Raw genomic sequence first — 15896 nt, forward strand, 5'->3', positions numbered from 1 at the left:
ATTAGTGAGTGAATACCTACTCTGCTCATTTTCTGTTCTCTAAACATTGACCTATCTGACAGTTTAACTTAAAAGGGAAATGCACTTCTATTCATATTTCCCTTCCCTTCTCTATCAAGCCAATGGAAGACTCATCGGCTAAATCTTTAATGTATCTTTAAGAAAAAACGTAAATTAAGTAGCTGCAATCTCTAGCTAAGAGAGGCATTTCGTAAACGTTAAGTGGCGTGGCAAGTTAGGTTTACGTCACATTCTTAGTATAAAATTGTTCCAAAAATTTTTCGAATAATAAACCACGTCTTTCAGTTGTTAAAAATATAAGTTTATCGGCAAGAACCTTTATTTTTGTGATCTGTAGCAAAAGTGGTTTAAACCTTTGCAAAAAGCTGGCAAAACAATCATTATGAGTTTAAAATTAAGTTTTGTTCTATTTGTTTTTCATATTTGCTCTTCGGTGTGTGTTTTTCGGTAAATCAATATTTCTGATGAAACATGCCTCGCATAATACAATCTCAAATCTCAATCTTTGCACCATTTGGCAACTAATCGGCACGAGGTGAAGTTGCACTCAGCACTCAGTTTGAAAAGAATCAAAATTCAGAACAATGAAGCTGATTTTCGCGCTCTTATTTGCCATGTTGGCAACCTGGGTTTATGCTACTCCTTTTGTGCAAGAGGAAGATTTCAACGCAGATGAGATGATCAAAGAGCTGGACGAGCCACTAGAAATTGAGGACGCCTTATATGATGATGATGATGATGATGATGATGACGACGACGACGACGATGATGATGATGATGATGACGACGACGACGACGACGATGATGACAAAAAGGTAAGGTTGACTATATCCTTTCCTGTAGACCAAATTTGGTCGCTAGACCAATGCGGCAAGGAACTTTGGGTAAATGACGCGATTTTGTTCTGTAAGGAGCAGCTAATGTTAAAGGGTGTGGGTTTGAAACGCGAGTCAAGATTAAGGATTCACTATTTCTGCAAAAAGCATATGGTTTTTCTTAGCTTCGTATTGAGAATTGCCGATCTTGCCTTTGTGATTTTTTACTCTTGCTGTGCCTGTGGAAATAATTTAAACACAGGTGTTTGGTAATTGCAAAAGAACACTCAATTGAATTGATTGGCAAGTTTCGTTCCTGTTATATCCCAAATATGGTATTTGATCCTAGATTATAGCTTGAATAGCCCTGGATTAGCTAAAGTGTTTGATGAGCTTAATTAAAAAGAAGTGAAAATCTGAGGGTCACTAGGAAACCATTTAGTAATAAATCCCTTGTAACGGACAGTTACCAAGGTTACATGTTTCAACCGTATTTAAGACCTACACCGATTCTAAAGAGAATGAAACCTTTAAAATAACGTGTCATGTATAACTCCCATGGCAACAACAGCCTGAACCTTGGACTTGCACGTGATCAGAACGTGCGATTTAGAAGACATGACAAAAAAAACAAATGAACGCGAAGCGGTTCCAAGTTTTGTCGCTCAGTTGCGAGGCTAAGTTTTTGATTATTGTTTTGTCGTGGTTTGGGAGACAACCGTTGAAAAGCAAAAAAATTTGTGCTCGCTTAAAGGTTTATGGATATTTCAACGCAAGTTTCAAAAACTCAAACTGTCGTACAGTGTTGAAGATTTGAAAAGTTGAATTTATGTCGTTTATTCTTAATGCAATCAAAAGAAAATTTAGTGATTAACAAAAAGATAAGAGACGTCATGACGTCATTGCTAATAAACGGCACGCAATGCATACAGAAGCGATGACATTTTATAAGGGTTTTCAGGAAATTTGTCAGAAAATCAACGTAAATAAAAGAAGCTGAAAAGTTGAACGTTAAATGACTGTTATCCAACTGCAGCATATACTGTTTTGACATAAGAATCCCGATTGCATTAATTACCATTGCGAGAATCTGTTGGAATTCAAATAAATGTGATACGGTAGGTGATACGGTAGTTATGGAGTCACAAAGATGCAAATAATACATTTTCTTCATAGATTTGCTCAGTTGCACAACAGTAATATTTTATTTTATTTAATATTTTTTAAATTAATTTTTAGATTTCCCGTTGTTTCAACTAAGATTGCGTTATATTGTAGCGTGCCATTCGATAAACCACATGCGATACACGTTGGCAAGCTTAAGGTCAAAAAGTGTTTTGGTCACAGCAGCAGTCTGAATAAAAAGAATTGAGAAATTTCTGTCTACTAAATCCAACAGAACTCATCAAATATAATTAGTCTTTTTTGTTCATATTTTGTACTGTTCCTTTCTTACTGCACGGAAATATTTTACTTTTGTGTTCTATGCGGCGATTTTTTGTTGAGTTCACTCACAATGTTTTATTGTTCTCTTAATTTCACAGAAATGCAAAAACTTACGGAAAGAGCTTGGAAAATGCTTAAAGGGTTGTCGTGGCCCGCAGCATGGATTGAGAATGTGCTTACTGAGGGTTGCAATCAGATGCAAGCCTGAGGATGATGAGGTTTGTATTTTGTTACCATTCTCGTCCCAAGAGCCTTTGTTTATTTGGGTCAGCGTACAGCGAAACAGGATTTTATCTTTTAAAAGGGGGGGCTCTGAATTAAATGTAACGCGTTAATGATAAGGTCAAATTTATTAAATTAACTGTTATAAGGAAGATGTTGAAAAATTAACGACTGCTCTCCCAATAAAATGGATAGCGAAAACGGCGAGAATGGTGCTTGGACTAAAAATGTTTGTTGAGCTGGCTGGTATGTAAAGCTTACTGGCCAGAGCCATGAACGTAATTCATACCCTTACCAGAAACGTTTATTTTCACTTTGGCGAGGTTTCATAACAGAACAATCTCGCTTACTATTACTACTGATTAAGTCTGAGTAAGAGTGAGTGCCCCAAATCCGAAGGTAACCACGTAAAACTCTTTCAAGACGATCTTCGCTAACATCTCTGCCGAGCTACTGCTACTGCTTTTGTTTTTTAGTATTCTGTTATTATTATTTAACTTTTTTAAAAAGTTTGCTTTATTTTATATTTTTACTGAGTTGTTGTGAACGTGGTTTAAGCCCTTTTTTAAGCATACCTGAAAGTGAAAGACAGCAATATGGGCGTGTCACTGTTTTTAATGTTTTAAGCTTATGGATAACGATGGGATACCAGCGTGGTTCGGCGTCTGCTGGTTTCAGATCCCCGATCTGTCAAAGAGTTTGCACGTCCCGAATCGGACTGCACAGTCTCCAGCGAACTCATGCCGACTAATTTGATTTATTTTTTTAATTTAATTTAATGTTAATGTCCAAGTAGATATAGACAACTAACTCGTTACGAGGGATTGCCACCACCAGTTAAATGGACCTTTTTTATTCATGTATTAAATCTGGATTAAACCAATTTATTACGAGCTGGCTAACAGAAGACTTTGATTTTTCTCTGGTGTAGAAAACGTGCATGCGACAGCTGCCAGATTGTATGTCAAAGGGCTGTCAGGGTCAAGACGATCGCAAGAAAGGAAAGCCTGGGAAAAAGTGCTTGAAAGAATTCAAGAAATGTGTCAAAGACGCCGAAGGATCTGGAATGGCGCTGTAGCTTCACAGAGAATCAACAACGCAATGGCAAATAATGGCCATCGGTTCCCGTTTTAAGGCATAGATTGATTAGCAATAAAGAAATGTGTCAAACGACTGGAAATTAATTTATTTTTTATTCATTTATATTAAGTACAATTATTCAGACTCTTCAATGAGGATTTTTATATAGAAATACCCCGTGCATGTGTTTCCTATTGATCTCAATCTTTAATTACACGCACATTTAACCTAAATGAAACCTTACTCGATACCATCCCTGCGAATCACACCCTACTCTATGGGCAAAAGAAAGACAAAATGTACCCTCGATTTATATTTATTTTGAATAAATATGTCGTCCTGTTCTTAAAGCATTTACCATGTGTGTGCAGATCCAACTAGATTAATTTAGCACCTTCTGATAGTTTTCATTACTCATCTTGTGCTCTATTTTTTAACCTCTCCTTTTTTAATCAAAATTCATAACCTTATTTCAGAACAAAGCAGCTCAAAACCATAACTTCAGACTGACACATACCTATTTATCGCTTACACGTAAAATTAATCAAGAGAGCTAAATAAGTGTTAACCAACTGACCACTAACTGACTGGCTGACTGGCTGACTGACTGACTGACTGACTGACTGACTGACTGACTGACTGGCTGGCTGGCTGGTTGATTGACTGACTGACTGACTGACTGACTGACTGACTGACTACAAAGCGCATTAAATAACATAGCTTTATTAGACACCCTTACATCCTGATAATTCATCTAGCTATAAGTTCGCTGTAGCTACGTGAAAGTGGTAACAGACGATAGACGGCTGCATTCGCAGACTGAGTCTTAGATTCATTTTATGATTGTTTATGACAGCTAAGCTGTAAAGCTAAGTATAGTAAACGGTTATTTGTTTTGGCTTGAACAAAAGGGTCAGTAAATTACTATTCTCTTTAATTACACCTTAAATACGGCCACCCAGGTAATCAGTAAATTAATGCCACCTATTAGTGACCATAAGGAAACATATACATTCAAACATGACTGTTCATTATCATAACCAAATCCGATTTCGCACGATCTCTTTGATGTTGTTTGCATGGATTTTCCCAAGCTTTACGAAAGTCGTGCTTGCCGAAGACATACAAGCAAGGGTTTAGAAACGACGAGGCGAACCGAACATATCCGAACATGTATTCGGCCCACATCGGTAGAAAAAAGGCATGGTACACTTGCTGGTATCTTAACAAGAAGAAAGGCAACCAGCACACCACGTGAGTAAGAAACATAACCAGGAATATGGACGCTGCTTTGCCATCTCGATGTCTCCATTGTTGCTGCTCTTGCAAATCAGCGGGCACATTGAGAAATTCAAGCCGAGTTTGTCGTCGTACTTGGCGCAAAATCATCAAATAAGTGAAAGCCATAAACACAACAGGTATCCCAAGATACACCACGAAACACGCGATGCTGAAAGCTATTTCGTTCTGTCGTTGTTCCTCAGGGACGAGCTCCTGGGGATCGTAGTTTGTCGGTTTCAACCACCATAACTGCAGCAGGGAAACGAGGAGCGAGCTGAGCCACACAAATCCGAGAGCGATGTAGCTTCGACGTTTGGTCACGATCTGTGGATAGCGAAGAGAGAACATGATGGCTATGAAGCGATCGGCAGTTACGGCTAAAATATGCGACACGGCCAAAAACGACGTGAACATCCAAATGTAAATTGTAGCAAAGCACACACCGTGCTCTTGAAAAATGTTGCATGTGATACTCAGTGGTAGGCTGATTAGGCCGGTTAATAGATCGCTTGCTGCTAAGCCGATGAGGAAAAAATTAGTTGGAGTTCTGAGCGATCGCTTTTTGGCCACAAGAATGAACACCCATGAGTTGAGCACGACGATGATAAAGGCCATGAAAATGCCAGCGATGTCGTGTTTAGGGCTGAAGTAAGGTGTGTATGGATCGCCCCATTCATCTTCTCCTGCTTGAGCGCTTTCGTTCAATTCTGTCCTGTTCTCGGATAAACACGTCGTATTACCGTAACACATTGTCCTGCGAAAGTTTTTACTGATTTTACTTGTGTGGCTCAGACTAGAATTTAAAGCTCATCAGCAATAATGGAACTGCAAGAAAAAGACAGACAACAACATCTGGTTACCTTAGTATGGAAATTAACACAGCATGAAATAGCCGCAAATTTCAAAAATTGGTGTTAATTTGAGTCATGTTAATTAAATGGCCTGTTAATTTCAGCGACCTTAACAAAAACACTAATTTCTATCATATTGTCATTCGCTCCCCACTCAACCGAATATATAAACATCATGTCACTATTACGTATGTAGTTCAAAGATCAAATTTAAATTCAAATTGAGTAACATACTATGTGAAAATATGGTTCACCGGCGAAGGATTGAAGCCCGGTCTCCGTGACTTACAAGGCAGACGTGATAACTACTACACCAGGGGTGAACCAACGGTGATGGTGGGTGAAATAGACAGACTATTTACTAAATTTTAATGTTTTAGTAAAAAGTCTGCCTATACTCTTTTCTTTTTATAAGAATATCGTTTTTTCAGCCCGGGCTGAATATTCTTATTTTTCTGTCGATTTTAGACTGAAATATTCTTGTGAATATTCTTAGATTATAGCATTTACATTTCTTTTTTAGAATGCATAGAGTGACAATGAAAAACTTCTTGCAGAAATGATATTAGCATCAAACATACGGCTAGTACTGCTTTCGTTGCTTTTTTAGCTGGTTTTGTCATTTAGAGAAGAGAATTTTACAGCTTAGATGAAAATATGTAATTGTATCGTATTTACACATTTTTAACACACAAAATTATGTTCTTTTCAACACCTTAGCCTCGGGTTTCATCTAAAAATTTCGCAAATTTCAGCCTCGATATTTTTATAAAATATGTTCTTATGAAATAAAAAGAGTATATTTCACCCACTTTGACTGTCGGTTCACCCGTGTTGTAAAGGTTATCACGTCTGCCTTGAAAGCAGGAGACCGGGCTTCGATTCCTCGCCGGTGAATCATATTCAGTTCACATATTGTTATATCCTACCGTTAATCGATCATTTTGCTTACCCGAGCATATCGTGCCGTGAGGAGTAGGCTCTTACCGATAGTGCTCGTAAAAAAGCATTAAATGCTTAGAGCAGTGCTTGTCTCTTGCCAAGAAAGTGCTAAAATAATGCTTATTTTTTTAAAAAGTGCTCGTGGGTTACATAAAAATGCTCACCGGCTTTTTTCAATTTTTTTTAAACATAGAATATTACATTTTTCAGATTTTCAGTTACATTTTTTATTTTCTGCCTTGGCTGGCTGACTTCCATTGTTCCTCGATGACAACGTGGATAACGTCATCTTTGGAACGAGTGTGACGGACTGGGTTTCTAGAAGGCAACCGCTGACCTATCAAACCTATTTCCCAGGCCTCCTCGGCTCTTTTGACTAAAATGAGGGGAAATGCATCTGGGAGGCTTTGGACGGCATAAATAAAGTCAGATTGTGCTATATAACACAAAATTATACAAATAAGAACACAAAGTTATACAAATAATCAGTTGAAAATCCAAAATAATGCTGGCATTGCTTTTTGGGATAAAATGTAAAAGAAAATGCTCGCGAAGCCAAACTGAATGCCAAAAAGTGCTAGCACTTTCGGTAAGAGCATAGTGAGGAGTGGGGGGCTCACCCGCCGAGTATATGCAATAGCAGTAATCGTCAGTTTGTATTCTGTCAGTCTACTGTCTTTATATCCGGGAAATTTAGTGTTTGGCTCTTTGGTTTGATTTACAAACTTCTTGGGTTTCATTTTGGCATGACATTGCTTCGCCGCTATTTGTCAAAATTAAGTGTCTTCTTCGACGTCATTAACATAATATAACATATTAGTTTATGATGAATATGAAAAGCAAAAAGTCTTTGTAATCAATACCCCAAGCCAATTCTGAGGTGTGATTAAAAGAAGCCCAGAAAGCATTTTTCTTCATGGGGCTCCCAATCACTAATGCAAACCGGAGTAATTGTTTTTAATACTGCACTGGATGCTTTCCATGTTCGAATAAATCACGTTTTTTCCTTTTTTGTCCTGGTAGAAGTTGCTGTGGTTACTAACTTTATGAGCCGGAATAAGAGAAACAAAGTGTTTTTTTTTTTCATCTCCTGTCACCGAATAGTTGATATTTACAAGTAATATACTTTTTTACTGTACGCCAGTCTATAAAATAATTAGCAAAGAAAATATAACTAATGAACGTTTACAACGTGTCGCTCAACGACAGCGCTGAGATAAAAATGTTGTGTCTCGCAGTCGGTCGCACGTGGGGACAATCAAAGTTAATAACAATTGAGTTTGAATATAATCTGCTGGGAGATAACTGTGACTGATAGAAAAATATTGAATTCAAGGTTTCTTTTAATTAGACGATCATCAGTTTGAAAATAAGACTTAACGATTTCATTTCAAAGTCTTCAAACAAATATGCCTTAGACGACGGATGTTTTAGCTGAAAGCTAACCATTACAAAAGGTTTTTGTGGATACAGATTTGTGCCTGAAGTTCACCCAGTTGGAATTCAAAACAACACAAGAAATTGGAAATTAAAGCGAGTTTATCTAACACAAATCAGGGTCTATTTTTAAAACATATGACTAGCTTATATGACAGTCTGAATCTTAAGGCAACTTGGTTGAGGGGGTGATATTCAATATCAATAGCACTTTGGGATTAATTTTTATCTTTTCAGAAAGGTTGATTTACACTGTTTACGTTTACCAAAATCTTTTGCACTTTCACGAGAGAAGTACATTTGCAAATTTTGTTATTTCAAGATAGCACTTTTAAAATATTGATTTCACACTTCCTCTTATTTGTTTTTGCTATAAATTGAAATGACAAGGGACATTTTTAAAAATTTAAATCCATTCACATAGGCATGTGGCACGGTTCCTTGAGTTGGCGGGAAAAGGGTTCTAAAAATGACCTGGTTTTGATATTTTTAACTTAGATCTTCCTTCCCAAGATTACCCAACTTGATAGAATTTAAACAAAATAATTTCGCAACATTTTGTGAAACAAACAGGAACACATCAAGGTACCGCCCAATAGCTTTCATTTGAATGGTTACACTCTAGGGTTTCCTACACAGAATTAAAAGTTAGAACCACTTTGTACAGCAAATCAAATAGCACCGCATGAAAGTACTGCTCAATAGCTTTCAACTGAATAGTCGCCATTTCAATTGCCCATTGGGGGTTTTATCTAAATATTACACAGACCCTAAAGATAGAACCGCCTCTGTGTACCACAAGGAAGTGTTGCCTAATCTAGTTTTCATTTCCACTTCAAAGTAAGAAACCAAGGCATCAATTGACTTAACAGCTTTTACAAGGTTTGACTTTGAAAGTGAATTATTTACTAGTGTGATGGAAATGTTGTTGTTCAGACAAGTAAACAGATTTTGCCATATTGATGATGCAATCAATCTGAATCCCGAACTAAGGCAGTATATAATAAGGAACTGATTGAGAAATAAAAAAAAGAATTTATAAAAAGGGTATAATATGTTGTAGAGTTTCTTATCAGAATTTTTACGTAAACGTGACAGAACTCACCCACTCCAACGATGCTTGCCTCGTCTTGTTTTAAAATGAAATATTTTTTTCTCAAAAAACGCATATCAGTAATTGAAATATAAAAAAGTTGGCGCCATGAATGGTTTCAAGTGTGTATTTTATAGCTACATATAGCTGCCAGACTTCAGACTCGCTGGGGTTTTTCCCATCAACATAAATAAACATTGCCTTGAGGATGTCTCTTCCAGCAATCTTAATATCCTTGCACTCTAAAGATATCCGTTTGCAAAAAAACCGATCGATCACTGTACCTGTGCGAAACATCACTATTGTCAAAAGAAAAACTTCTCGTTTTTTTCTTTAGAAATCGATCAGCCAACATCGGCTTTGCTATGTTTTAGAGCCAATTGTTAAAGAAGGGGTCATTCATTGTTAATACAACAAAGGCAGCAGTGATGGCTCTTGAATTCAGGTCATCTCTTGTGTTATTTCCTTTCAGAAATGAATTGAACTTCCTTATTAAGCCTTTATTTTACTACTTTATGCAAATATAAGATCGCCCTTCTATGTTCTTTGCTTGTGACGTTCTTCGGTTCAATGTGTCATATGTGAATACGAAGAGTAGTGCTACTCCGGCTTTTTATATAATTGCACCAAACAACCGAAAAAAACGTAAAAAGTCTAAAAAAGTACTTATTTAGACTTAACTCAGAGAAAAAACGAATGGGATTTTGAATTATAATATAATAAGGAAATAATCCTACTGCTCAACATAATTAAATTCGCATCTGATTTGCACGTTCTATCAAATGAAATTTGCAATTTAACTCCGCCTGTACATTTTAAAGAAATAAGTCGCTTTGGGGGAAGGGAAAATGTACTAAATAATAGTCAATTTACACAAGAAAATTTGTTTTTTAGTTTTGCACAATGTGGAGCTAGCCCAGATCTTACCGTTCTTGATTCCTGAACGTTTCCTGACAATTCTTGAGTTGTGGATGTACGTCGATGTCTCTAACTAGAGACTGTTGTGCTTCTCCTTGTCTTGGACACTTAAAGAACCTCTTGTCGTCTCCTTCCGTCATTTGCTGACTCAATCAATCAATATCTGGCGAATAAGTCAAAATGAGGAATTGTACAGTTTGCTTGTACTAATACATTTTGACAAAGAAACTATCGTTCAATTCTGTTCCTCGTTTTACTCCTAGGCAAGAACGGCAATTTTTCATTTAATCTTGTCCGGGCTGTAGCTTATCTATCATTCACGCGCTAAGCCTATTGGCGTTAATTTTGTAAACAGAGGCTTTTGTATGGCGTTTCTCTTAAGTGCTCTATTGTGTTTTTGGCTGCATGCACTCAAACCTGTGGCAGCTACTTTTCATTCAGGATATATTACGCCACTAATGGTGGCTATCGCCCTAGGAAGTTTTTCGTTATTACACACAGCTAATTAGCATGTCAGCTGCCCCTTCAAAAGCAATTTTCTAACCAATGCAATTATTTACCTCATATATTTCTATATCTGTATGCCAAGATTAAGAGCTTCAATGCAATTGAAGTCAGTCAAAGTTTTATTTAATCAAATAATTTATTTTTGGTCATAAAAAGCACACATATTGAGTTAGACGCCATCTTTGCGTGAACGAATACTAATCGAGAGAAGGTCGAAACAAGACGTACAATGACTCTAGCTGTGTCTTAAAAATAAGAATGCAAAATACGTATAACCTTGTTTATTTACAATAAGTTGTATATATAATTTAAATAATTGACAATGTAAAAAAAATATCACGTATATTGCGAAAGGTTTCAATAAAAGGTCAAAGTCAATAGTCCTGCTAAAGAAAAGGTTTGGTGTTAATCAATCGAAGTATTTTATAGCTATATACCAATGATAATAATATAGTTGGTGAGTATTTTTATCATTTTATTTTTGTATTTTTGTATTTTTATTATTTTTATCTTTGCATAACAAACATGCTTTTATCGAATTATTTTCGCATCGATCTTTTCCTGCATGGTATTTATTCCGCCCTTTTAGACTTTTGTCTCGCCCTTCGTGTTTATATTTTTCATCAAGAAGCGCTCGCTCAATTTTAACGAAATACGTATTAAGAAAACTTGAAAAAACCTAGGATGTTCATGAATACAAGTACATAAAAGAAATTAGATAATAACACGTCAGAAATGACAAAGTTTGATGTCAAGTGCACCAGAATATAATTTCCTAAAAACTTCCATCTCGGAAACTCAAGATAGCAAGAAAAAAATTAACTATGTCACTCTGGATAATGTAAACATCCTCCCTAGATAGATTTTAATGACATTTTCGTACGTAAATTATTTTTTCTTTTTAACATCCAGCAGGTTTTTGTTGGAAGCATGATGCATTTGTCAAACTTGCTTAGGTGAAATCTTTTGCCGGCAGCTACCTCTAGCTGTAATTCACCAGGGAGATTTTTGGAGGAAACCTTTTGCTGTGATAACAGTTTTATCGACATACAATGAATGTTAATAGCGGGAGGGACAAAATAAAACGTGTACTTTGTCATTCTCAGGACTTAAACTTAAAATGTATAAAAAGTCTAGTCGTTCCATCGATGGAAAATCGCGAGTCATTTCAATTCAGTGAGGAAAAGATCCTTACATAAATCAATCATATCCGAGAATTTTATCACCATATACTCATACTAACCCCTCGGTGAACTTTTCATAATGGTAAAGTGTGTTATAACAAACAAGACACTTGAAAGCTTTTATCAAATTATGGCGCATCAATCGGCTTATCTGTATCCCGCCCTTTTACACTCATATGTCTCGCCCCTCCTTTTATTATTTTCCTCTCTCGCGACAAGATCGAGACAAGAGGCACGTCTATTTTAGCAAGATAAGCTTTTAGGGAAACAAAAACCAAGAATATTGATGAATAGAGTTATACGGGAACATTATTAATAATATTTTACTGATTTTTTCGGGGCTAATGACCGGTGCTTGGGCGCCCAAAACGGTCGCTGACGTTCACGCAAACATACGTAAAGGAAATTTCTTAAAAGCATTTTTGGCTATTTATCAAAGGAAAAATAAGGCGGATGTTTGCTATATTTCGAGTGATACTTGAATGGAATTATCGCGATTTGAACGTTATTGATTAAGAAAATATGGGATCAAAACTTTTTAGGGAGATGAACTTGTTTTGTTTACCACAAACTCCATTGTTTATGTTTTCCTTTTCATGAGTTAGGGTAGACACTATTATAACATTTACTATTACATATCGACAAGGTTCCATATCAGGTGCTCGCATATATAATTTTATGTAAAACTTAACATAAAATAATGAGAGGGTTTCATGGAAGCGCTATCTAATTAAAACCGTGCAGTGTTTTTGAAATAACGCAAACCGTCTGATGCCGATTTTTAAAAAGGTTAAGCTTTGTAGCCGGTTTAAAAATGTGGTAAGAAACATCAGTGTAGAACAGATGAAATTTACTGTGAAAAACGTAAATTTGGTATGTATTTGATATGCCAATGAAATGCAATAGTGACCTCAAATATAGCCTGACTTTCTTGGAAATAATAATGGATAGTAGTAATGCCAAGGATACCCATTACTCTCAGTATGATCTAAATTCTTCTTCTCATGCAACAAGCTTTACCCATTTTGTCTATTAATTGCCTGAATGTTTCTATAAACAAAACTTGAATAAACGTGTTTTTTTTCTATGATATGATTTTAACTTAAACAAAACAGAGCTTAAAAAACTGACTTAAAAATGGGCTAGAACTTCTAATGTTGTAAATAACACTTTATTTTTGTGCAGCATGTTTTTAAATTTGACGACACGATTTTGGTATGATGAAAAGACACGAGACTCGTTTTAATTTAGCTATATGAAAGAAATGCCCCCAAAGGTGGCGAAGGAAAAATATTGTTAAACCCAAAAGTCAGGCGAAACTTTACAGTTTAGTTCAGTTTATGTGTAGTTTGGGAAAAACTGCCTAATGGTTCATTCATGTCTCCCGGTGACGCGCGTCATGTAACACGAGATACGTGATCAAAATATTATTAAACAACGTACTTGTCGCTCGTACTGGGTTTAATCTCGTTCGTGTTTTTAGCCTGTTAGTTAATTAAAGAATTCTTATCTTTGCGTCATTCTCCCGGGAATGGATACAAGTTTGTGATAACCGACTAAAACAATGATAAAACATCACGCAAAGTTCTACTTGAAAAATAATTATTGTGTTATTATGCTTGGTGTTTATGCTCTCATTTAGTTACATTTCTCTCTTCCGAAAAGAAAAAGCTTATTGAACAGATTAAATAGAAGTATCAAACCAACTAGCAACTGTAACATAATTGTATAAGAAAAAAGCTTTTTTCCCTAAGAAACAAAATTAAAATTAAATAAGAGTAACAAACAAACTAATAATTGTAACATTATTGTGTATAAAAATCTTTTTTTGTACAATACAACCCATTCAACAAACACTGCTTCCGTTTCTGTGGTGGTATTATATTTTGTCATTTTCATGACACTCACATAAAATATTTAAAAATATTCCCCTACTTAAGAATACAATTCTCTGGATAAACATTCCTTTCCAAAGCTAACTGACCTTGGATTTGCAAACATCGTTTACACGGCACGCATTTTGGTTTCAATGTTTTCATAATTTGGTTTTTACTTTCCCTTAATTTACAAACTGAATTTAACCAGTAAAACAGATGTATGGAGATTTGGAGATTAAAACACTTGAACAAATCCTTAGTAAGAGGACATATCACTTACCCTTCCTAATGTCGAGTTTTACAGCTTTAAAAATTAACGAATAACATTGAATGTTTATTTTTATTTTAGGGGGCTAGGCTTTAGTTACAAAGGGCTTAGTAACCGCGTCGTATTTTCTTTTACGTCCGAAACAAAATGGCGTCGTATTTGCGTAACCCGTACCAGGTCTATTTTTGGTCTATTTTTGCTTATATAACTTAACACAAGCCAGGTTCCCTGGGGATCTGTTGATGAACCTCCGGTTTTGACAAGATCTTCCGTGTTCCCGATACTGTCGCATTTTTTTATAGCAAACTGTTCTTCCTTTTGTGGCGTATGTCTTCCGTTAAAGCTCTCTTACAATCTAACTTAACTTCCTGCATGTTATTTTTCTTTTAGTTTATTTTTCTTTTAGTTTGGTGTCTTATTGTCTTATGATCTTTGAAAGCACATATTCGCTTTTACTCATGTCCTTGCAGTAAATCTCCTGGCTTTGCAAAGATCTCTACGGGTCTGTGTTCGAACTTCATTTTGAAAACAATTCGCAACTCAGCAAAGTTTGTACAAAAAATGAGACTTCCTGGTGAAAGAGAACTCAAAAATTAAACTACACTAAAATATGCCTTGTTTCTTGGCTTACCGAGTCAAATGTTGAAAGGCAAAGTCGTTATGGCAGCGTTATGGCGAAATCACCTTAAAATACAGTCTTCTCTTCGCTAGAGCGCCTTGAGATTCTTAGCGATCAGATCTTCCCACCTCTCTGAATTCGAAATTACCGTGTTGTATTTATAGTGCGCGATGCGTAGTTGTACTATAAAATTAAATCAATCTAAATTAAACTTTAACAATGCCTTGTCTAATCATGTTTTACAACACGGAAAACTGTCTTCTGAGAGTTATGAAAGAAATAAGAAAAAATTGATTTGTTGTGACATTCTAAACGCCCTCTGCGGGCGTGGAAAAATTATTAATTACTTCGAAACTTCGTCATTTCTGAAAATTGTTTTGCTTTGGATCTTGCTTCCGGGAAGTGTATTTACTTGTAATATCCTTGTTTTTACCGTTTCTTTTGTCATAAAAATAATTGCTGGAAACATTTGTGTTTAACAGGTCACGCGAATGTGATCTTTGATCTTGCTGTGTCAAAACGTTTTAATTTTAATTTGATGTCGCTGTTTTTGCTTTTCTTTTGTCAATAAAATTGTTTTTTGTACGTGGTTTTGAGAAAGTTAAATAGCGTTTCAGTCAGTCAACGATATCAAAAAAACTTACTCATTATTAACCTGCCAGACACAGGAAAACAATCAATCTAAATCCGTCTGAGAAGGGAACTACAATTGAAAAACAACCCGGAACTGAGCTGCAGAAACATCGCACGCCGCCAAAAGGGCGTCATATTAAGGAACTGCACGCGATCCATCGACGTCAAGGATCTTTAGGAGAATTTCGACAATCTTTTAATAAAGCACGAAAATTGTCAACAAATGTATGGCTGTTTTCAGGTTTTGAAAAGCTGCACGAATCCGTTGTCGTTGAGTACATACTTCTGTTTTGTGTTCCTTTTACAAAAGCTAAGATAAATGTTTTTAGACATAAGGGAAGCGTGATTCTCCTGGGAGGGAAGGGGTTCTACTCAAGGAATCCTTAGCATCCCCACCAAGCCTGAGTAGTTGTCCCCCTGCCCCTCCTCCTTACATGGCCCTACATCCCTGAGTCCCCGAATGGAGTTATTTCGTCGGACTCACAGGAGTTTACCAAAAGCCTGTGAATTTTTGCGGTGTTAGGTCCCTTTATTTACAGTGCCTCTCTCTACTCAGGACCTCAAATCAGGGACAAATTGTTAGGGCAGCCTGACAAAATGCTCGGGGGGTGGGGCCTTGTCGGGTTACACTGCGATGGACCATCGAGGCGATACTCCTAGTAGCTAAGTGCAATAGAAACTGAAGTCATGTAAGTACAAAGG

The 15896-nt window shown here is 36.3% G+C and overlaps 2 protein-coding genes across 5 annotated transcripts in view; one reads left to right on the forward strand and one right to left on the reverse strand.

The window, feature by feature from the left end:
- Positions 1-520: 520 nt before the first annotated feature.
- Positions 521-3677, forward strand: LOC144654559 (uncharacterized). Its single transcript, XM_078514719.1, has 3 exons — positions 521-836; positions 2381-2500; positions 3436-3677. The coding sequence occupies exons 1-3, from the start codon at positions 606-608 to the stop codon at positions 3580-3582; spliced, it is 498 nt and encodes a 165-aa protein (XP_078370845.1). The 5' UTR covers positions 521-605; the 3' UTR covers positions 3583-3677.
- Positions 3678-3683: 6 nt separating this feature from the next.
- Positions 3684-15896, reverse strand: part of LOC144654557 (adenosine receptor A3-like) — a 35206-nt gene continuing 22993 nt past the window's right edge. Inside the window, exons 1-3 of one of the 4 annotated variants that reach the window (XR_013570931.1) lie at positions 10116-10499; positions 4284-5690; positions 3684-4219 (exon numbers count right to left, since the gene is read on the reverse strand). Coding sequence is in view for 3 of the 4 variants with exons in the window: in XM_078514718.1 (XP_078370844.1) it covers positions 4599-5615 (1017 nt within the window). In the remaining variant the exon portion in view is untranslated. Of the gene's footprint in view, positions 5691-10115; positions 10500-14573; positions 14876-15896 lie in introns of those variants that run through there. The other 3 variants (XM_078514718.1, XM_078514717.1, XM_078514716.1) reach the window with 3 other exon arrangements.

Source organism: Oculina patagonica, chromosome 5 (assembly GCF_052425735.1).
Source record: "Oculina patagonica isolate OP01 chromosome 5, crgOcupat, whole genome shotgun sequence".
NCBI lineage: Eukaryota > Metazoa > Cnidaria > Anthozoa > Scleractinia > Oculinidae > Oculina > Oculina patagonica.

Bases quoted from the DNA above. Each gene is read 5' to 3' on its own strand.
- LOC144654559 (XM_078514719.1), top strand. From the start codon at position 606: ATGAAGCTGATTTTCGCGCTCTTATTTGCCATGTTGGCAACCTGGGTT. The intron at 837-2,380 runs GTAAGGTTGACT...TTAATTTCACAG, and splicing joins ACGACGATGATGACAAAAAG to AAATGCAAAAACTTACGGAA. The intron at 2,501-3,435 runs GTTTGTATTTTG...TCTCTGGTGTAG, and splicing joins GCAAGCCTGAGGATGATGAG to AAAACGTGCATGCGACAGCT.